We start from the raw sequence: 23,843 nt of genomic DNA, 5'->3' as shown, positions 1-23,843 counted from the left end.
TCAAGGACTATATTATGTTACTTGAGTGCTTTAGGAGTTTAAAAAAGGGAGAGATAAAGCAGAAAAAAGAGCAGTCTTCAGTGATGCATTTTTAAAATGCACAGAAGAGAACCTGAGAAAGTTCAAAAGGGAGTCTAAATAAGGCAGCACTGCTACTATCATGTTAAATTTAATATATACTTTTCTAAAAAGCAAGCTGTACATTAATAAGTATTGGATCCACTGTTATAAAGTTTTATTCTTCTTTGGATGTTAAAATCTTTGTATGTGTTAAGTTCATAATTTTAAAAGAAAGAGAGAGATCAATATGAATTGAAATGGTCATTGAAAGGTCCCAAGAGGAGAGAGAGCAACCAAATCAAACTTTTAGGGATAGCTTGGTTTTGGAGACATAGGGAAGAGGAAGAAGGCATTCTGGGCAGAACATGAGCAGAAGCACAGATGTGAAAATTAACGTGGAGGGTAAAAAGGGAAAGCATGAACAGAAGTGCAGGGTTCTTGTTCAGAGTGTAGTGAGACGTGTGATTGGGTCAGGGAGGCCAGGCTACCATTGTGGAATGACTGCTTTATAATCAGAAGTTTTGTGTTACCTTCCGTGGCCTGCTCTTGACCACCACCATTTTACTTACTGATATGAGATAAAACATTTCATTGTATTTGGAACTGAATATGCTCAGAGTTTCTTATTTCCTATATGATCTCATTGATCTAATCTCTCATGCATTATAAAATGAAAATACAGAGGAGGAACTAAAGGAAGGAATTATTTGGAGGGTGGACCACATCTGAAGCCAAAAGCATATGTCATCAGTTTGAAAAATGGCTGTTCTGTTAGGAAGTGACAAGACAGTGACAGTTTATTCTCAAGATTAATTTTCTCCTAGGGATTTTATGTCTAAGACTAAAATGCTTTTGGATAGAAACCTTCAGCAGTTGATCAAAGAAGAATAGCTCGACTTCACAATGTTTTGGGACATCACATACGAGGAAACAGGCTGATATTAAAAGTTTGTGAGGTTTTTTAGAGGTTATAGAATATTTTTACGACCCTTGATTATGTCTTTTCATTGATAAATCTTGGCCTTTTCTCAGTCTTCATCCTTCTTGACCTGTCTGCAGCTTATGACCCTTGTCCACCACACTTTTCTCTGGTGTTCTTTTCTCTAGGTTTTCATGACATTGATCTCTCTGGTTTTTCCAACTATTTATGTGTCTGACTGTTTCTCCTCATTCCCTTTTGCTTGAACTCCATCCAGGTCATGCTCACTAATAGTGGCTTCCAAAGTTCTATCCTTTCTCATCTTCTTTTCTCCCTCTGTACTCTTTCACTGTGATTCTTATCAGCTCCCATGGATTCAGTGGTCATTTCTATGCTAATGATTCCCAGATCTACTTATCCAGCTCTAACCTCTTTCCTGACCTGTAGTTTGCAGTCTCTGTCTATTGGACATCTCAAGCTTAACGTCCCATGAATATTTTAAACTCAGCACGTCCAAAATTGAGCTCACTATCTTTCCACTCTTCTTCCTAACTTTCTTATTACCATCAAGGGCACCACCATCTTCCCAGTCACCCAGGCTCACAACCTGGGTGTCATCCTCTACTCTTTATTTTCCCTCTTAAAGCCCCTGCACATGCAATCAGGTTACCAAATCTTATCAATTCTACCATCTCATCCAGTCATCTTTCATATATATATACCCCCTTCTGTCCTCTACCACTGTTGTGCAAGCCTTCATCAGCTTACTCTGGGATATTACAACAGCCTTCTAATTGGGCTGTATGCTTCAAATTTCACTTCACACCAGTCTGTTCTTCTTTAGTTTGTCAAATTGGTTTTCCTAAAGCCCAAGTCTAAAATAAAATCAAATGACTCCCAATTACCTGTTGCTTCCAGGATCAAATATAGAATACCATTCAGTGTTTAAAACCCTTTGTAACCTGGTTCCTCCAGCTACCTTTTCAGTAGTCTGACATCTTACAGCCTGACCCCTGTGTACTTGGCAGTTCAATGACACTGACCTCCTGGCTATTTAGAAAACGAGTCACCTCTGTCGAGGGGCTATATCATCAGAGGAGCAGGCAAGGAGGATGGAAACAGGTCAGGGCCTGCTGAGGTCCTTGGGGGAAGGGACTGTTTACTACTTATAAATAGTACAGTCCAGAGGATTGTCCTAGGGTTCTTATCTGGTTGAAGTAAGACCAAACATTGCAGGGAGGAAACAGGGAGCTTAAACCTGCTGGACAGGTTAAAGTCCAAGGACTACTGCTAATTCGTTTTGGAAGTGCAGTGGGAACCTGGGAAATTGGCAGCTAGTTGATGGTCAAACTCCTCTCCCCTGTCCCACCCCACCCCTGCCAAGGCCCTGGTTTCTTCCTTTAATTGTGGAGGGAGGCTGCTGACACAGAGCTGTAGGAATAAGTGTCTCAGAGGATCAGTGACTTGTCAGTAGTCACATAGCAAGTGTAAGAGCTAGAATTTAAACCTAAGTCTGTGCAACTTCTCTGAGCCTTATTTTTTTCATGTATGAAATGAGTGATTGTTTCTCAGTATTATCCATTTCAGTTGAAACCAGCAAGCTTTCCTTCTGTGTATGCAAGGCACCCATAGATGCTAGATACTGAAAAACAAAAGAAAAAATGATTCCTGGGCTGAAGGAGTTTGCATTCTAGTGGGGGAATACAAAATGTCATCAGACAAGTAAATATAAGATAATCTGAGGCTAGAGAGCACTAACAAGTACAGGAGGATCAGCTGGAAGAGTCTGATTCTTTGATCTTGGAGTTTTGGGTCTTTTCTGTTGCTTTCCAACTGTGAGCTAGCTGCCACTTTCTTCAGTGCTCTCAATATGCCTTTCCATAGCAGACCTCCCCAGTTGCATTCAGCTGGCTATCCTATGCTGTGGTTTTCCAAATAAGATGGCCAAGCTTGTTAGGATGTTCTATAAATTAAGAGTATGAGTATCTCCTACCAACATAGTACTTGTAATTTCATATATATGGATCTGTTATGGATATAATGGCTGTAACATCCATTTGATTGTCCAGGCATCTTTTTCTCCCTCTCCCTTCCTTGTTCTTGGCTGTATCCAGAATCTCTGAGTTTATCCTGAATTTTATTCTATCTACCCTAGTGTGAGGCAGTGAGCCCTTTTATCAGTGTGTGTGACCACATGTATTGTTATTTTACGTTATGAGTTTCATGTTATTATAAAGTGTTTGTGCAATACACTCAGCCTAGTATACTAAATGTTTTGTTTTCCTTTCAGGTGCAAAATGATCTGTCTTTAGGAAGTATGGGGATCCGGTGTTCTCCAAATGAGGTAAGCTGCCTAAAGGCAAAGAAAGAATAAGTTGATTGCTGTGCTCTGAATTGGCACATCTCCTATAAAAAACATCATGCAAGTCTGTAGTGATTAATGAGTGAATTGAGTGTGGTAGGCTCTCAGGGGAACCCCTCTCAATTTCATCTGCTACCACATAGCTCACCAGCCCTATTCATGATTAAAGTTTAATTTTTAAGAATAAAATAAAATTTCCATTCTTTGAAACCGTCATGGAAACTTTTTCATAGAGTACTGTTGTTTGTAGACAGTTCTATAAACATAATGAAAATAGTACACAAATGGTTGACATTTCGAAGGTCTTGTTATCCATAAATGATTCAATATGTTGTTTCCCTCTAGACTGCGCATCTGTTCAGTTTCATCTTTCTTTTCCTAAACCTATTGTATTATGAAATCCTTTATCAGAGGTGTGCTAAATATCTATGCCAATATATGTGTTGGATGTGAGAGAGATCAAGGTTCTCATTTCGTTTGATCTTGGTGCACCATCTGTTCTGAAATATTTTTGGTTTTCATACTGTTTATAATATACAAAAGTCAAAGTAATGCTAAAGAAAGACTTTATCTCTTAATATAGAAATTTAAATTCTGTGTGGCAAATGTTTTTCTTATCAGGATAGCTTTGTCTTCCCTTTTGTCATAATGCAGCAGTGATACCAAAGCTCACTAAGATAGTGGCACTGCATAATTGTAGTCCTGTTAGGAAAATCAGTGTCCTTAGTTGTGTTTCAGTGTCTTGAATTTCATCTTGCTTGTAACAGCAGATTAAAGAGGACTCCCCGGCCATCTCACCTACTGCAAATAGCCCAGCTCCATTTGGCCTGAAGCCTCGATCAGGTAAGTTAAAATGGGAGGGGAAAAGAATCTCCCTACGAAACATAAGATAAATTGTACGCATACATGTTTCCCTTCAGGATTAGAGACCTGTGCACTATTAGTCACTAATACCCTCATCAGTGATAGAGGTGCATAATCTCAGTGTTCAGATCCTGATAGGATATGAGAATTGCAGATTTTAAACCACTCTTTTTTTTGTGATTCAGCATTTGTTTGGTTATTACCCACCTTTGAATGATACAAAAAAAATCAGCAGTAAGGGAATCTGGGAAAGAAATAACCTACAAGGATATTTACCATAAGAAGATACCCTAGCATATGGAAGAAGATGCATGCTTTCCTCCTTTCCCAAGGACTCATAATGCACTCAAAGTTGAAATGTAAGGGGTAGGCAAATAGAAGAGAGAAACTCTTTATGTGACGTATTCCCTCACTTCTTTAATATATTTGATGAATGCTAAATATTTATTTTAAGGGCTTATTTGAGTGGGTTAGGGCACCACAGCAAATTGATTTTCAGTAAATATTTATATGCCATGAATCAAAGAAAAATGTAATAGTGCCACAGTTACGTTTGCTCCATGACAGCTCCTTCATTATACGGCTCTGCAAGGCAAAGATCTATTTTGGACCACTTCCAGTGGTCCTTTTACTGGGACTTCTGGAAGGGGAGCTCATTATAGCACAGCCAGGCAACCCGGACAGAAACATAGTGAGGCCCCTTTGTCTTTAAGAAAATGATTATGTTAGGCAGTGCTGCATGTGGCTGGTGCTTTTGTTAAACACCAGAACAGTTCCATGAATAAATTACAGTTATATGCAGGAGAAATTATCCACTCACATAAGTAGACCTGCTTGTAGGAAGTTAAAGTTATTAGTTCCCCTGTTCACCTAAATTTCCAAAATTACATCCTCTTTCTTGGTCTCTCAAAATTTCACTGATATTTTTATTTTCTTGGACTTTAGAACAAAAACACTTAACTGCTACCACTTTTAACCAAGTGCCATTTAACAGCTGGCAGAAGCTTGTCCCTCACTTAAAATTTGGCAGTTTAGAAACCACAGAAGTAATTTGCCTTTTTAAAGAAAAGTACCCATAGAAAAAGGGCAAAGATAATTTTTCAAAGAAAATTTATTTTGCAGAAAATGATTACATTTTTTGGACACAAAAATCCCGTCATTCTGGGGCAAGTTGAATGATGGGTAGCAGATGGCTAAGTGTCATGTTATTGCACTCTTTGCATATGTGCCCTGAAAAGCAAAACTATTTTCTCAAACTCAAAAATTTCTCGGATGTTTTATAGCTATGAAACTTATATGCATCTATGTGTGTGTGTATATACATATAAGAATTTATAGGTGTATATGTAGATATAGGTATAGATATAGATCTGGTAGTTCAGGTGGTTAAAGTATTGTGTTACTGAGGCTGAGGATACAGGTTTGAAAGTCCTGTGGGCCTACTTCCATGGACGTAGTCTCTGTCTCAGCCCCAGCCAGCTGTTTTGCAGATGTGGATGTGAAAGTGTCAATGAATGAATGAAAACCTAGTCCCACCACTGAAAAAAACAGGGCAGATCTTGTGGCCTATTGCTGGTGAATTGCTAGTTATTCTGTGTATTTGAAGGATGATACATTATATCATATCTATGCCTTTACGATGGATTCTTTCTATTTTATGTCTTCTCCGCCTTGTTATATTAACTAACTTTCTATCTAGCAGATTGCTTTTTAAATTATTTAATTGGAGGGACTCTTTAAAATTCTCACTTAAGGAGTTTTATTAGAGCCTAAAATTTTAAGCCTACTATCCATTTCAAATTCTTTGTAATGGTGAAACATGAATAAGACATTTATTTATCTGAAATAGGATATGTAGACATGACTATTTTCCCCTAGATTTTGGAACCTCTCTCTACTATTCTAGAATGTAGAATAGTTAACTCAGAAAGCTGGGTATTATTGAAAAGCCATGGCTTTTAATTGCTATACGTAACACTGTCATCCTCAGGTGACATTGAATTTTTTCATCATTTTTAATCTTTCTTTTTTAATTATATCAGGTGCTTTCTCATTTTTTGCAAAGTATTATTACATTATCTTAGAGGAAGTATGAATTAAAATATGGCACATACATCTTTGGATCATATGTATATTTTTGTTATTTAATTTAACCATTTTATTTTATTAAGATTGCCCATAGAGTCTAAAGACAGTTTCTCAGAGGCTGAAACACTATCAGGAATCAATGAATTTGAATAGCACTTGGAGTCTTCTTTTGGCTCTCCTGTACAGCTTGTATTTTTCTTTACAGCTTGTGTACGTTTTTTAAAGATAATTTTTAACCAAATCAGTTTTCTCTAAGACTACCCTACGGTTTTTGATCCCCTACTTTCCCATGACATAGAATGATATTTATCTAATATGTAGATGAGTAAGATACAGATTATTCTCTTAGTTGCTAAATGATTGACTTACAAAGACTTGAATTTCAAGGCTGTCTTATTTTGGAGAAGTGAAATAATATATTATCTTGTAGAATTTTCATGTATAACTAAGACTACTTCTATAAGTAAATAGTTCTTTGGGTTTTTTTTAATAGTCACATCTACACAAGTACTACACCATGTAACTAGTTTTTGTGGGCCTCATGTTTTCTCTTTTGCAAGCATCAGTTATTTGGGAGAATTTCTGATAAATGACTTGTTTGTGTATAATCCATGGGTACTCTTTCTTGCAACTTACTCTTGATGAAGATAACTACTCTAAAGCTGTCCATTTGTGGTAATGTTAACAATATTAACTGCATGTAAAAATCTATGGTAATTACTAACACTCAATTTTTATTCATTCTTTTTATTTCATGCACCATCTTTCATCTTTCTCCTCCAATATTAAACATTTTAATTAATCTCATATAAATTAAACCCTTTTCATTTCCATGCATTCCTAATGTCATTGATGAAATGCTGCTGCCCCTTTGGTTTTTCCTGGTCCCCGTGCAACTATTTGTGGACCAATTCTCTCACTCCTCTCCTGCAGACCCATCCCTCACTCTTCCTCCTATCTCCTTCAACAAACTTACACAGGCACAAACATGGGACAACTGTAGCTACAATATTCCATCAGAAGGAGACAGTGACAATGGTAGGTGCTTTTGTGCATAATTGTTCAATTGTACATTAACATGCCGGTGAACAGACTGAGTATTTAACTTAGGATGGCGGCTAAAATGCAGAACATTCAGATGCATGCATGTGAAAAGAAAAAAATGTATACTGTAAGGATCAGTCAAAAAGAAATGCATGTTAAATGTTCTATAGCATGTTTTGGAGCACAGTTTAACCAGGCTAACCTCTGGACATGTTGTAAACAGAAAGAACCCCCCAGAATAATTATACCTCCAGTATGTCCCTGATCATCCTCAAATTTTCAAGGATTTAGGGGATTGTGAGCTAAAAGAAATCTGAGTACATTTAAACCTCTGCATTCTCTACATGTAAAGTAAGAGATTTTGGAGGCAATTCAATTTTTTTCCATTCAACAAATATTTATTAAGTTCCTACTTTGTGTTGAATACTAAGGAAAACATATGCATTTTTTCTTCATGATGTTTTTATTTTATTTTCAATTCCAAATTCTCTCCCTATACCTTTTTCCTCCCCACCCACTGAGAAAACAGGAAGAATATAACCCATTACAAATATGTTTAGTCATGCAAAACAAATTCTCACATTGTCCATGTTTTGGGATGAGGGGGGAGAAAAGGAAGCAAGAAAAAGAAGGAAACAAAAAATATGCTTCAATCTACACTCAATTCATCAATTCTCTATCCGGAGCTGGACAGTATGTTTCATCATAAATCCTTGAAATTGTGGTTGGTCAGCTCCCTCCCACAGCTCCAGAAGGATCGTCCTGTCCAATGTGCCCCCAGTCCTACCCTCAGGGACAGGAGGCCTGAAACTACATTCCCCCCACCCTAAAAAGGAACCTCCCCTCCCCCAAGAACAGGACTCAGCCCTCCTGAGTTGGCAGCTGTGGACCTCTGGAGGACCCAAGTTTCCTAGACCCATCTCTAGTCTGAATTTGGATGCATGGAAAGGGAATCAAAAGGATTTAGAGATGGAAAGGACTTTAGACCTTTAGCAGATCTGGAAAGGACATTTTAGAAAGACCATATACTTGAATTTTTAGAAATGGGGAAACTGAGGGTAAAAATGACCTCCTAACGCCACATAGCTAGGATGTAACAATTCAAGGTTAATGTTCTTTCCCTGACCCTGGGATCTGAAGGCAAATTTATCCCCAACCTCCCAGGTACCCTAACCTCTTTCATGAATCCACTGCCTTGCTCAGATATCCAGAGTAATAATAACAGCAGGTCCTTCTTGACCACTGCTCCCCCAATAGTCTTAGATTAATAAAACCTATGGAACTTCCTTTGAAAAAAAAAGAAGAAATTGTGGTTGGTCATTGTATTAATCAGAGTTACTAAGTCTTTCCGAATTTTCTCTTTACAATATTACTTTTGCTGTATAAAGTGTTCAGCTGATTCTGCCCACTTCACTCTGTATCAGTTCATATGGATCTTCTCAGGTTTTTCTGAAATCATCCCCATCATCTTACAGTGCAACAGATTGCTTCACATTCATATACCATAATTTGTGGAGTCATTACCCAGTTGATGAACATCCTCTCAGTTTCCAATTCTTTGTCACCACAAAGAGCTGCTATAAATATTTATGTACAATTCGATCTTTGATCTCTGGAGTGTAGATTAAGCAGCAGTATTGTGGGGTGAGAGGGTGTGTACAGTTTAATAACTTTTTGCATGTAGTTCCAAATTGCTTTCCAGAATAGTTCACAGCACATTAGTGTACTTAGGTTCCTACATCTTCTCCAGCATTTGTCAGTTTCCTTTTCTGTCATCTTAGCTAATATGATGTCTGGAAAGAAGTACTTCCAAGTTATTTTAACTTTCATTTCTCTACTTATTGGTGGTTTAAAGCATTTTTTTTTCACATGACTATTGATAGCTTGGATTTCCTCCTCTGAAAACTGCCTATCTATATCCTCTGACTATTCATCAACTGGGGAAGTCAATTCAATTGTGTGTCATTTAGTCTCCTTGGAAGACCCAAGTAGTAGATTCGTTTCTAGAATTTCATGATTCTGTATAGTTTATCTTTACAAAGGACAGTGGTCATGAAGAAAGTAGATTATCTATATATTTTGACCCTATATATGTAGAAATGATATGATGACATTGACTTGGTATGAAGTTAATTCTCCCCTGTCAGGAATATAAACTTGCCAGCTAATATTAGTGTGAACATCTGTTATTTTGAATGCCAGAGGCAAGGAGTAGAAAAGCAATCAATTGAATAATTGTGTGAATACTATTCATACCTTGATTTCTCTTAGAGTTAGCAGATCATTAAGATGAGAAAGATTAAAGATTTTTAAACGTTAGATGACAAAGAGGGTACAATTTGTATGGGAGTGAGGGAAGAGTGAGATTACATATAACCACCTTGCAAACACAAAGGGAAGATCAGTTTTCCAACAGGATATATTTCTACCTGTCTTCTTGAATACATAGAAATTTTAAGCCATCAACTGTTAACTTCTCATCAGATTTTGGTTCAGTATGATGGATTAATCCTATATGTGGAAGAGTGAGCTGACTTTTATGGGAGAAGAGGGAAGGTTTGATTCCATTCAAAAGGAATTTTAAAATTTCACAATTCCACAATAAAAACCATAATGGAAGTCATTCCACTAAAACCTGACAAAGGCAAAACTCCTGTTTCCAGTAGGAACAGTTGAAAAGGGTTAGTTGGAAACTTTCTAGTTAATTCCTTTCTTTAAAAGAGGGCTTAAAATTGAGGTGCTCAGAAAGCAGAACAATTTAACTAAAAATCCAGTGTTGATTAAAGGAATAAGAAATTAGAGATATGAAGCTGACATAATACTAGATTCAGAATTATAGTATGTGTTATCTTTTACGTAAGTAGTTCCTTCATGTATTCCCAAGCACAAGGACCAGTGTTGGTTTCTACTATAGGTCTACTGTAGGGTCAGCCAACTTCGAACTCAGTTATTCCCTAGAGATGTGAGTGTTGGGAAAGTCCAGCTATTCTCAGATGCATCTGTTGTTACTTCAAAATGAGAACAAAGCACCATGCAATTTAATAGATAAATCTTCTCTGCTGACATCTTCCTCCTTTATTCATTGTCTTTCCAATATCTTTCTATCACTCCAACATGTCTAAATGGAGATCTCATTGTTAGTTCAGCTTAACATGAAGATAAACTTGTCTTTCATTGTTATTCTATACACCTGTGTCATTCATGCCAGTGTTTCTTATTCTCTAATCTCTTGTCCTTTCGTGGTTTAACTCGAAATTCTCCTTTGCATCCGGGCTTCTCTTTCTAAAATCTTGAACTCAAATCAACAAATTTAATCAGGAAATGCTTTGTGAAAGACATTATACTAGTCATTGGAGACATAAAGATGAAACAATATAGTCCCTGCCTCCTTGGAACTGATAGCCTAATGGGAGATACAGGATGCTTCAAGGTAGAATGTTGCTGGAGCAAAAGAAAAATTAAGATACTGCTATAAGAAAGTTTAAAGTAGAAGAAAGCAGTTTCCTAGAAAGTTTCGTGGAGAAAGAGTCTCCTCAGCTGCACTTTTTGAAGACAGGACTTCAGTAGATGAAATTTTGGAGAACTGTGGACTTCAAGAATGGGAGTTGTTCTAAGCTAATAATGTATGGAGGCAAGAGACAGTAGATGAAATCAGAGATTTCAAGAGAATCCATATTGGCTCTAAGGGAAAGTTCTGAGATGAAGAAGAGTGGAAGGAAGTTAAGGTTGTAAGGATTAATTGGGGTCAGATTGTAGAAGGAATTAAATTCCAGGATAAAGAGTCTGTACTTTATCCTGTAGCCACTGAAAGTGTTTGAGGTCAGACTTGTGAAGATGAACTTAGCAGCTGAATCAAGAGTGAATTGGATAAAGGAAAAGCTAAAAGCAAAGAGACCAGTTAAGAGGCTTTTGTCATAGTCCAAGCAAGAGGTGATGAGTGCCTGAACCTGTATCTAAGTATGCAAAATTAGAATTTTATAGATCTGCTCAGATCATGACTTTCTGGAATATCTTCAGCTATTAATTTGACAAAGAATATAATTTCCTTGATAGTTCCACTTCCTCATTATTGTTTTAAATGCCAGTATTTCTAAAACTTATTCTCCAACTATGTTAGTCATTGATCCACAGTAAGTATTTTGCTAGCAGCTCTGGCTGGATTACTATGAAAATTTAAATTTACACAGTTTTTGAAGCAACTTCCTATGGGAGATTATGAGAAGAAGTGAAGGAGGAGATATATTAGAGGAGAAGCTATGCCTTGGAAGGAGCAATCCTTCAGTTTTTCTTGGAGCATCCCGAGGCCTAAACTTTTTACCCAGCTCCTTGAGGAGCACTCTGTGGCTTTCCTTTTGTGCATCATTTTCAGAAATAAAACACCTTCCTATCCTTTGGAATCATTTTTTTCTGTCTTACAAGTTTTCAAGTTCCTTATTTAAATAATTATTTTTTGCTTAAGGGTGGTACAATCTTGATGCATATGCATTTTGCTCATGCCAGGAGATGAGGCTGAAGAACTTCAATCCAGTAGACGGCCATTTCAGAAGTGTGCATCAAAGTCTAAAAGAACCTTGAAACACTGTTTAGTTCAGCCTGTGGCTAATTGCACATCCCTTTGACCGTATCCATAACAAGTAATTTTCCAAGGTTTTGGGGTTTTTTTGAAACTCTTTCTTTGGAGAGGAACTTTCCTTCCAACACAGCTTACTGCTTTTTTTGGATAACTCCAGTCCACTGATCTGTATCTTCCCTCAGGACCCAATCAGAACAACTTTCTTGTCTTTCTGTTGGTAACCAAGGTTCCCAGAATTGGGAAGCTCATTCATCTCCATCCCTCAGTTAAAACTAGCAGTTAAAAGCATTAAGTGATATTTTTTTTTATAATTACCCCTTCCCTGACTCACACATATAGAGGTATCTCATATTTAACCTTAAATTTAAAAAAAAAAAAGGAGGCCTTTCCCATCAAAGAGTATTTGATATCACAGGAAGAGGGTTTGATTTGGTCTTGTTTTTAACATAGAGGACATGGTATTAAATCTCAGAATTCGGAACATGCACTAATTCTTTGTAATGCTTCCAGATCAGCATTAAAAAGTTTAAATGGTCTTTCCTTTAAAAAAAATTCAGGTGCCTAGCAGATTGGATGAATCTTCTGAGCACAGAGATGTATGTATATGGATGTGCCTGTAAAAACTGATCCCTGGACGAGATAACTTTTACAATCCTTTTCTTGATCTATATGGTTAATCCTTTGAGGATGTTTATTAACTACTGCCTGTAGGCTGCTGATTTACAGCTGCATCATCTTTTTGGCCAATTGGTTTATAAGTACAAATAAATCTTTTCTGACTTAGGGGTTTTTTTTAAATGTACTTTATAGTATAACTATAAAATTATTCATTTTTACAACTTCCCATCTGTCATTCAACTCATGCAGAGGCAACTTGAACTTGTCAGACATGGTTTTAAAACCAGCAGTTGTCTGTAAGTCTGCTACTGCCATTTTGTAAGCTTCACATGATCAGTTGCTAAAAAGCCATTTAATCAGGAGATTTAGTAAGTACTTCCTGTGTGCTGGGAAACATACTAGCCACTAGAGATACAAAGAGAAAAATAAAATAGGTCCCTGTCCTTCGTTCTCTTGGAGAGAAAGATTGAAACAAACAAAATCATTACAAGGTTGCTTGAGGAGAGAGGGCACTAGCAGCAAAAAAGGATCAGGAAAGGTGTCTGTCATATTTAAAATTATTCTTATGCTTTAGTTAGTTTTATCACACTTTCTGAAGTGTTGTTATTTGTTTTTGTTTAGTTGTTTTACTCATGTCCAACTCTTTGTGACCCCTTTAGGGGTTTTCATGGCAAAGATACTGGAGTGGTTTGCCATTTCCATCTCCAGCTCATTTTACAAATGGGGAAACTGAGGCAAAAGGTTAAGTGACTTGCCCAGGGCACACAGCTTGAAAGTGTTCCAACCTGGATTTGAACTCAGGTCTTCCTGAGCGTAGGCCCAGTGCTCCATCCACTGCACCACTTAACTGCCCACTTGTTGGGATGCTTTTCACTAAGGGAGGAATCTTTCATAGTTGAGTCGTGCCTTGGATGAAAAAAGGAATTCTAAGGGACAGAGATGAAGAGGAAGTACATTCCAGAATGGGGGAATAGCCCGTGCAAGTTGGGGATGGAGAGATGAAAACATGACCATGCATGGAAAGACTGTCTTCCCCCTGTACTTAGGGCATTCTCCAGGAGAGAGAAGGAAAGATGAGATATGTGCAAGGAACATCAACATTCTGGCTATGCTATGTAAGGTACATGGAATGGAGTCATGTATAATAAGGCTAGTAAAGTAAGCTGTGAACAGGTTTTGAAGGACTTTCTGCCAGAGGCATTTCTGTTTTCTCCTAGAGACACTAGGGATCCACTGGAGCTTATTGAGTACTTAAGGAAATCATGTTGACAGCTGTGTAGAGGCTGGATCACAGAGAGGAGAGACCCCAGGCAGGAAGAACAGTTAGGAAGCTATTTCCAAGAGAGAGGTAATAAGAGTGAACTAAGGTGGTGGCCCTGGTGAGTGAAAAGGGGTGAAATGTGAGGTGAGATTCAGCAGCAGTTTGGATGGGCAGGGTGTGGGAAGGAAGAATCAAAGAAAATGTCAAGACCTGATGAAGTTCTTAAGATGTACAATGAATGGGGTTTACATAGTCTCATTTTCTGAAGCTTTCAAGAAAATTTGGGGTCTTCATTTACTATAATTTGAAAGAAAAATCCTAAGCAGTATAATCAGAGTTGTCCTTAGGTGACCAAAATAATTACGATGCCATGACAAAATGAAAGAGACTCAAGTGTGCCAATTGTAGCTTAATTAAAAGAGACCTTCTATGCTAGTCATGTTAGAAATGAGATGCAAAAGTGAACTTTATGATCTCAAAGCTACTAGCTCTCTACTCTCAAGTACAGCATAGTAATGAAACATGCACCTAAAAAGCCAATATTACACTCCTCATTTCACTAATCTTTTGAATATTTGAGGAGTGTTGGATGTGGAGTCACAGAGACTCCAGTTAGAAGCCTGCTTTAATCTCTCTAAGGCTCAGTTACCCCATCTATAATGAGGATAGCATCTAACTCATATATATTGTTCCAAGGATCTTGAAATAACATGTAAAGTATTTTGCAAACCTTAAAATGCTACGTAAATGCTAGCCCTTATTTTTTTTAAATCACAGAGCATCTTTCTATGGCATAATCTCCATGTAACAAATAAATAGTCATTTGCATTCAGGATTCAATTTTCAAGCAAACACATTATGAAGGAAAGATGTTGACAAGGAAAAATAATGCCTATAAATCAAAGCTAGATGGTTAGACAGCTAAATGGCACATTAGATAGAACACTGGGCATGCAGTCAGGAAAGGCCTGAGTTCAAATCCAGCCTCAGTCTCTTATTAGCCATGTGACTTCAGGCAAGTCATTTAACCTGTTTGCCTCAGTTTTCCCAAATGCAAAATGAAGATAATAGTAGCCCCTGGGTTGTTATAAGGATCACATGAAATGAAATTTGTAAAGCACTTGACACTTCGTATGCACAGTGTGTAAATATTGGCTAATGTGGTTGTCATTATAATTAATAATACTATAAGCTCAAATGCCCTGCCATTAATTTCATATTTCACATACTCTCCTAATAAGGACTGAGTCTTTTAATTGTGTGTGTATAACCCTGGACATTCCAGTTAAGCCTGTTTGCCTGAGTTTCCTCATTTTCAAAAATGATCTGGAGAAGGAAATTGTAAACCACTCTGGTATCTTTCCCAAGAAAACCCCAAATGGGGTTATAAAGAATTAGACATGACTGATAATTGAATAATTTTAAATTGTTCCTTTTGGGTTATACAAAAGAACAGGGTTGATTTAACTTCCTTGCTGCCATTTGTGTAGTGTACAAATTCCCAATAAAAAATCTCTTGGAAATATTAAATCATAATCTGTTGACTAATATCACCCTACAGAAAAGCTGAGGAATTTACATTTAAACAGTCTTGCTGCACCTCCCCCTTGTGGCCAAGTTGAGTAGTGCCTAACTTTTTAAACAGCCTTTTGGTTTAAACTGGGTAAATTTCCTTTTCCGGTGAATTTGTTCAATTTAACATGTATTTTGTTTCCTTAAGGAGGATTCTTCCCTTGGTTAGATAATTACTCCAAGGAATATGACCAAGCAGCTCATTTAAACCTCTGTATCTCCTAAGCCAACACCTTCTGTTCTTACTATTATTTGAATGGGTCAGTATTTGAAAGTTTGCTAAATTCAATGCACTTTTTGACATTTACAGTACAATATCTCTCAGAAGAGTTGCCTGATTATTTTAAAACGTAGTTACAGTAGCATCAACAAGGCTGGAGAAGAGGCTATTTCTAATTTACTTAGGATTAGGTTGCATTTCCATTTTTTCTTTCCATCTCCTAGAATTTCTCCAAATATGCATCAGTTTCCTCCAGCCCGTCAGTATCTTCTTTTCTTGTACTAGCCCAGCTTTTTTTCAGACTCTTACTTTCTATATTTCTACGTCATAGTTAACACTACACTTTGCCCACACTTGCTGCTCTCTTGTAGGTATTAGCATCTCTGGGATTTGGCTCTTCTAACTCCCTGGGCATTTCAATAACTGAATTTCTGTGATTTGTCTTTGGCCCTTCATAGTTTTGACTTTTCCTGCAACTTCTTGGTTTACCATAATTCTGGCTTTTTTGAGTATTATGATTTTTAAGGCACAAAATCATCGAGGTTTTACTTTATATTTAAAACATCCACAAACTTTCGTATAACTCAATTCAACTTAAATGTAATTGACTGAACTAACCTTTCAAAACACCTTAAATATTTTTAAAGTAGTTGCATTATAAATTATTGATGATTGTATAAAAAGTTGACTTAAGTTGGTGTTAAAAATAAAGAGGTTGCTTTTCATCTTGATCTTCTTTACTTTAGTAGAAGTATTTATTCAGTTAGAAATGTTGCTGACTTCCTAATGAAGTTTGAACCAGTGTTTGGCTTGTTTCTGAAATTCCCTGTGACCCTAGATGAGTCATCTGCTTTTCCCTCCCCATTTCTTCATTCTTCACTATTGTTGTTTACATAGGGCAATCCTGCGAGAGAGAGTAATGATTGAAATAAACACATTTAAATAATACTTTGCTGTTTCAAAAGTACTTTATATATATATATATATGTATATATATATAATTTCATTCAGTCTTCACAATAGCCTTGTGAGATAGGTTGTACAAATATATTTCCTATTGATTAGGAAACCAAAGTTTAGAGAGGCTGGGGGACTTAACTCTCCCTTGCACAGGAGTCAGGGGTTGAGTGGGTGCTGGAATAACTTGGATCTTCTAACTCCAGACACATCGTCTTTAATGATGGAGGTCATATGGTCAGGATTCTAAACTCTGAGGCACACACTCTTTCTCTGGCAAAGATGGGAATGCTGACATGGATGACGTAGAATTTATTGAGGGGAGAGATACTGAGGTAGGAGAGAGTTATCACTACAGAGAGTGAGTTGTTTGCTAAAATACTAAAGGACAATTAAAATTGGCATGATAGAACAGGGTAAGTGAGTCGTGGTTATTTACCTAGCATAGACTCCACACTTTCTCTTTGGAAGCATTCCTTAATGAAATGTTTCACTAAGATGGTACTTCTTTCCAATCCTGGTCTCCTGTCATATTTAAAGCTAATTATTATATGGCAGTCAAGTCATCTCACTTTTGAAAGTGTAGGTATGCTCTTTACCAAAGGGAAGGAGCCTTTTACATAGGCATCAACACTCAAAATGACAATATTCTTTCCCCACAGAGTTCTTAATCTAGAGGTTTGAGCCAAAGAAAACATTAGTTTATGCTTATATTTTAAGTCTCTGAAATACAAACATCTGTATCTTTTTATTTAGAGCAACTTATTGATCAAATACAAATGCATATGAAAGCCATGTGAAAATGGGAGGGGAAGAAAAAGACAAGTGACAAAGACGGGTTCCAGCAGTGGCCCGTATCTTTGCCCTTATTCTAGGTCATTCTCACAAGACATGTCGATTGTTTGTGTATGTAAAACAATAGGACCTCATACAGTCATCGTAGAGAGGCTCCAATCCATAGGGAAGAGATGGTAAAAGAAAACCTGAGTAAGGAAGAAGGGGAAATGTTTGGCTTTGGTGGTGAATAAAGAACTTTGCCTTATTTGGCACCTGAAGATCCATTGAAGGCAAAAAGCCCTCTGTAAAGGATTTGTTCTTTTTCTGTTTCAGTATTCTTGAGACCACAGAGGAATTTGGAATCCATAGATCCTCAGTTTACGATTAGGAGGAAAATGGAACAAATGAGAGAAGAGAAGGAGCTTGTGGAGCAGCTTCGAGAGGTAGGGGAGAAGTTGTTTTGAGGTTCTGATGTGGGGATCCAGAACCCTGGGCAATGGTGTGTTATAATCTGTCTGTCTGTTGACATAAAATGTTCCAAGTCACAGCTCCTAAGATTGTAGGTTTAGAGCTGAATAGAATCTTAGAGGCCACTGTGTTCAGTCCCCCAGTTTTGCAGATGTGCAACTTAGGCCCTCAGATGGTTAAGTAAAAGCAAAAACTTTTGAGTGGAAATCATGTGAAAATAAGAGGGGAAAAAGAACAGTCAGAGTAGTGGCAAAGTTGGGTTCCAGCAGTGACTCAACCTTTTCCTTTGCTCTAGGTCATTCTCACAAAAAATATAGAGAGTACATGTATGTAAAACAATGAGAAATCATACTGTCTTCTTAGAGAGCCTTCCGTCCATACAGAGGAGGAGATAGAAGAAAACATGAGCTTTCAAGATATAGACAGTATCAGAAAATTAAGAAAATATGAAAACTTATTTATACTTCAGGTTATTCAAACTTTTATCATCATTCACTTGAGCAATGATATACCTACCAAGTGACTAGAATATATATGGCTATGTGTGATATGAAATGCAATCCCCTACATACCTACATACACATACACACATATATACATATATATGTTGGGGGGAGATAAAGTATAAAATAGCCAAATAAGATGTCACAAAGAACTGTATGATTAATTATGGTATAGACAGTGAGCACTTGGACTTCAGAGGACAATTAGATGCTGCCAGGGCATCACTGAGGAGTGAGAGAGTAAGTCCCTTGTAGATGAGACAAGACTTAAGGAAGCCTTCGTATGGCTTGTTTAATAGATCTGCTACCATTTATATAACTTGTTTTAAAGTAGATACTGAACTTTATTTTTTTTTACCTTTTAAAGTTTTGAAAGGGATTTGAATAGGGAATGGGGGATGTGGAAATCAGACATCATGCATTCCAGTGTGAGCAAAAGCCTAGAGAAAGGAAGGTACCTCTTCATTGAAGAGGTGCTCAGTTTCAGACCACACTTGGGGGAAATTTGGACAGCAGCTCTTCTCCTAATCCAAAAGATGCAAATTAGGATCCATGAGAGGAGACCAAAGGAAGTGGGATGATTTTCACTGAATATTAAAAAGCCAAATGAGAAGTATTTTAGTCATTACCTTCAAGAATAGAAAAGTTCATTATACAAAGGCAGTGACTGACTTAAATGTCGCTCCACTGAGAACAGAAAAAGAGTTTCGAGGCATAAACTTGCTTCGAAACTAACATGGTTTTGAGGGGTGGGGGGTTGTTTATTTTTTGGAGAGAGTCAGGGCCTCCTCTTGTGAGGAACTCTAAAAACAGCTCCAGATTCTCATCTCTCTGAGATGGCTTGTGTGGGCTTCAGCATGGGGACAGACAAAGGAGCCACTTTCCACCTTTGATTCACTCTCTAATCACTGTGGTCTCAAGCCAGATGAATATAAGAACTTTCATTTTGTCAGAGCTTTAAAAGTTTTTGGAATTCGAGGTCAGGTGGGAATCTAAAATGAAGTGTGAGATGCTGGTGATGAGCACCATGTGACATTCTGAGTTGGTCCCTTCTAACAAGAGCATACAGTTAATAGTAAGCCAGAGACCTGTTGATTGTTCAATCAAGATAAATTATTCCTTTGTCATACAAAATTAGAAATTTAAGGGACCATTTTGACCCATGACTCCCTGACTCTGTGAAGGGATGAAGTGTCCAGACACCGAATATATTAGGAAAGAGTATTAGGGTGAACTGTTGCATCATGGTGCATGGATGAGCTTAACCATGGCTGTGAACTGGTGGTTGAGTAAATCAAGGCGATTATTCTCAGCTCCAGAATTTGAGAGGCAAATCTAAGTATTTCTGCCTTTTGCAAAATGAAAGTCCTACATATTTAAATGAACAAGAAATAATGTCTGAGGTTTTAAAAACCTGATTTCTGAGCCAGAATGCAACCTGACAACTCTTTTGTTGTTTCCCTTTAGCTTTCTAGGGACCTAAACCCACCTACCAGGACCTACTTATTTCCTTCAATTCATTGGCTCATTCCATTCATCTTGACAAACTTTGGAGGAAATATTAATAAACATGAATTATTCTATCACTTCTTTTAGTTTGCATATCCTGCAAAGACTTTTTTCTTGATCCTGCACCAGTTTTTACTTTGAAATTAACCTGAGTACGAAGTGTATTTTGATATATTGTATGCAGTTTTTAATGATTTGAATGTTTTATACCCTTTCCAGATATAACCATGCTTTCCTTTAGAAAAAAATGTGCATAAAAACTTACATACCTGGACTCCACATATTTTCCCTCCAAACTCTTTAATGATTTAATTTTTTAAAGTAATTAATGATAACTTTACTTTTTTTTTTCTAACCAGAGTATTGAGATGAGACTAAAGGTCAGCTTACATGAAGACCTGGGAGCAGCTTTGATGGATGGTGTGGTCCTCTGTCACTTAGTTAATCATATCCGTCCTCGATCTGTAGCAAGTATTCATGTCCCCTCACCAGCAGTGGTAAGTGTAAAAATTTAACTAGATTAAATTCACTTTTGTATTATTTTGTAGAACTTTCTATGACCAAATTTCTGATTACTGTTTAGCAGTCAATAAACATTTATTAAGGTCTTCCTACGTGCGGGACAGTCAGAGTACACAAAGAAAGACAAATGCCCATTACTCTCAAGGAGCTTACAGTCTAAGAGAAAAAACATATAAATCGCTGTGTATAAACAGTATTTGTACGGAATAAATTGGGGTTAGTCTCAGAGAGGAGGCACCAAGATTAAGAAGTATTAATTGGGAAAGGCCTCTTGCCAAAGGAACTAAAGCTAAGGCTTGAAGGAAGCCAGGAAAGCCAAGAGGTGGAGATGAGGAGAAGGATCATCCTAGATGTAGGAGAAAAAATGCCCAGGGCTGACATGGTACATCTTGTTTGAGGACAAGCAAGGAAACCAGGATCACTGAATTGAAGGGAACATGGAGGAAGGAATAAGGAGTAAGAAGACTGCAAGGGGAGGAAGGGGTCAGATGGTGAAGGACTTCAAAAGCCAAGCAGAGGATTTATTTGATACTTGAAGTCACTGGAATTTATTAAGCCAAAGGGGTAATGTGGTCAGACCTGCATTTTAGGAAGATCCCTTTGGCAGATGAGTGGAAGATGGTCTACAGTTGGGAGAGACTTGAAGGAGGAAAGCCAGCCAGCAGACTTTCATGAAAGTTCAAGCATGGGGTGATAAAGATCTTGCCCCAAGCCACTAGGAATACAAAGTCTCTGTTCTCAGGGAACTTACATTCTGCTGGTTAGATGACAGCATGTACCCAGAGAAGAAAATAGAAGTTAATTTGAGGAGAGAGAGAATGCCAACAACCAGGGCTATCAGGGAAGGGTTCCCAGTGACACCTAACCTGAGCGACAAAGGAAAACAAGGACTCTGAAAAGCAGGAAGATAGAGAGAAAGTGATTTCTAGACATGGAAGACAGCTGTATAACAGCATAAAGGCAAGACACATAATGTCAAGTTCAGGAATTAGCTAGCTAATAGTCCTGTTTAGATTAAAAAACAAAGTTCCTAAAGGGAAATGATGCGATAGCTGAAAAAACTACAAAGGTAGCTTGGAAGACATAAACGTTGGAGTAGGTTAATGTTTTATCCTAGCAATAACAAGAAGTCATTAACGGTTTTAGTGGTGATAGATGTAACAGAACTTGGGAGCTGACTAGTTAATGAGGGGTGAAGAAGAAGAATAAGAAGTGAATGGCTTTAGGGCTCTGAACTGAATTAACAGCAAAAATAGGGAGATTTGGAGGAGTGGGTGTATTTATGAGGAAAGATGACAAGGTCTGATCTGTTTTGCATATTTTGAGTTGCAATATGAATGGGACATCCAGGTAGAAATGTCGTACTATGGTTCTGTGGCTACACTGAAACCTTAAAACTACAGTTTGAGCACCAGAAATTTGATGGCCAAGATATTTTTTGTGCCCCTTTCATGTAGTTATTAGCCTTAATGAATTAATACAGTAAAATGGATTGGAAAGGCTTTTATAAACACAACTTTGTACCAATCACTATGCTAAGCTAAGCCCTGGGGATACAAATAGAGGAACAAAATGGTCCTTGCTTTCAAGACGTTCTCATTTAATTAGGTGAGCTATAGGAGGTTTTATCCCCAGGCTTCACCCTGCAATCCTCCATCGATTCTTGATACTAGGTCATGGACCATTCCTAGGCCACCATCCTCAGAATACTATCACCTCATCACCCCTTCTTTCAAGTGCCTTCACCCAAATTCTCTGAGGAGTTGAGATCTCACCTTTTTCCAGCTCAACTATATCTGCCTTTGGATTACATACTCTGTTCCTCACCACCATGTTCCCTTCCCCCCAAAAAAACTTTTCTTCTACATAAGAATTCCTAGCTATAGTTCTTGAACTACTCACTGGTAGAGATACAAAATTTAGATAAGAGTTGGTTCTTGCTTGTGTGGAACTTACAGGCTGGGAGTATATTTGCTCTGTTCTAGTCTCATGTCATTCACAGATTTGATAATGCCATCTGTGCCTCGTTTCCAATTATTATTCAAAATACTGAGCTAAACAAAGCCTAGGACATAACCCTGAACTATTCCATTTTCATTTGTTGATTTCTCTTGTTTAAATTTTTTAAAATTTTATTACACAGCATGTTTGTCTTACTAGTGTAATGATGTAAAAATACAAATGAAGTTCACATTTTATCTTGGATACTTAACATACTATGTTTTTTAAAAATTAGTCCATTTTCATTCCCAGCCATAATAATATCAGTAGAATCCCTACTCCATTAAGGCAGTGCATTTGAACTATTTTTTAAAGTAATACTATTATGTAGTATATTTTTATATTCTTCTTTGAGCACTACCAATGCATAGCAATAAATCAAATTGCATTTTTTTGTTGTTGTTCAGTCATTTTATTTGTGACTCCATTTGGGGGTTTTCTTGGCAAACGTACTGGAGTGGTTTGCATTTCATTCTGCAGCTCATTTTACAGTTGAGGAAACAGAGGCAAATAAGGTTAAGTGACTTGCTCAGGGTCACAACAAGAAAACGTCTGAGGCTGGATTTGAACTCATGTCTTCCTGACTCCAGGTCCAGTGCTCTGTCCACTACACCACCTAGCTGCCCCATAAGGATCTTTTTTTTTTTTTTCAAAAGTTTTCTGTTCCTCCCATTTTCCATTGATCTTTTCCTTCCCTGATCCCCCTTTTATTTTAAAGAAAGAGACTGGATCTTTGCCTATCCTACCCAGGCTGAAAGTGCAACAACCACTCACAGGCCTGATTTCACTAATTATCATAAAAGCTGTGACCCGCTCCATTTCTGTCCTGGGTAGGTTCACTTCTCCTTGCTTGGCTTGAAGACCCTTCACTCCAAGGACTCGCCATACTGGTGCCAGATTAGCTTTATGCCTACTACCTACAACTTAAAACTCCCAATTTCAAGCAGTCTACCAGCCTCAGCCTCCCTGGTAGCAGATATTTTAGATATGTACCACTGTGCCCCACTCATTGATTTCTAATAATAAAAATTAAATGGTGCTTTCAGGTTTACAAGATGCTTTTGATGTCTTATTTCATTTGAACCTCTTTTATAGATGTGGAAACTGAGGTTCAGAAGTAGAGGGACTTGCTTTTGGTCACATAGCTACAGTGGAGGATTTGAGTTCATTTTGGGTATAACAGTCTTCCTAGTATTTGAGGTCTGTATGTGGGAAAAGGATTAGATATGTTCCAGTTGGCCTCAGAGGGCAGAACAAGGAACACAGCTGCAGAAAGAAGTTATTTAGGCTTAAAGAAAGGAGAAACTCTAGCTAGCAATTAGAAGTATCCCAAAATGGAATCAACTGCTTTAGGAAGCAGAAGGTTCCACATTACTGAAAGACTAGAAAAAAGCCAGATAACTCCTTGCCAGAGATGCATAAGAGGGCATTCTTGATCAGAGGCAGACTAGGCTGAGGGATCTCTGGGGTCCCTTCCAGGCCTGTCATTCTATGTATGTGAATAGAGCTTGTCTCTTACAGGATC

The 23,843-nt window shown here is 37.6% G+C and overlaps 1 protein-coding gene across 5 annotated transcripts in view; it reads left to right on the top strand.

The window, feature by feature from the left end:
* LRCH1 (leucine rich repeats and calponin homology domain containing 1) overlaps window positions 1-23,843 on the top strand; it is a 240,975-nt gene that overhangs the window by 193,446 nt on the left and 23,686 nt on the right. For 2 of the 5 annotated variants that reach the window (XM_072610571.1, XM_072610575.1), the window contains exons 14-17: window positions 3,270-3,323; window positions 4,112-4,184; window positions 17,649-17,758; window positions 20,155-20,292. In XM_072610571.1, coding sequence (XP_072466672.1) covers window positions 3,270-3,323; window positions 4,112-4,184; window positions 17,649-17,758; window positions 20,155-20,292 — 375 coding nt within the window. Of the gene's footprint in view, window positions 1-3,269; window positions 3,324-4,108; window positions 4,185-7,226; window positions 7,579-17,648; window positions 17,759-20,154; window positions 20,293-23,843 lie in introns of those variants that run through there. The other 3 variants (XM_072610574.1, XM_072610573.1, XM_072610572.1) reach the window with 3 other exon arrangements.

The sequence above is a fragment of the Notamacropus eugenii genome, chromosome 5, assembly GCF_028372415.1.
Source record: "Notamacropus eugenii isolate mMacEug1 chromosome 5, mMacEug1.pri_v2, whole genome shotgun sequence".
Classification (NCBI taxonomy): Eukaryota; Metazoa; Chordata; class Mammalia; order Diprotodontia; family Macropodidae; genus Notamacropus; species Notamacropus eugenii.
This window is presented reverse-complemented; position numbering and strand designations above follow the sequence as displayed.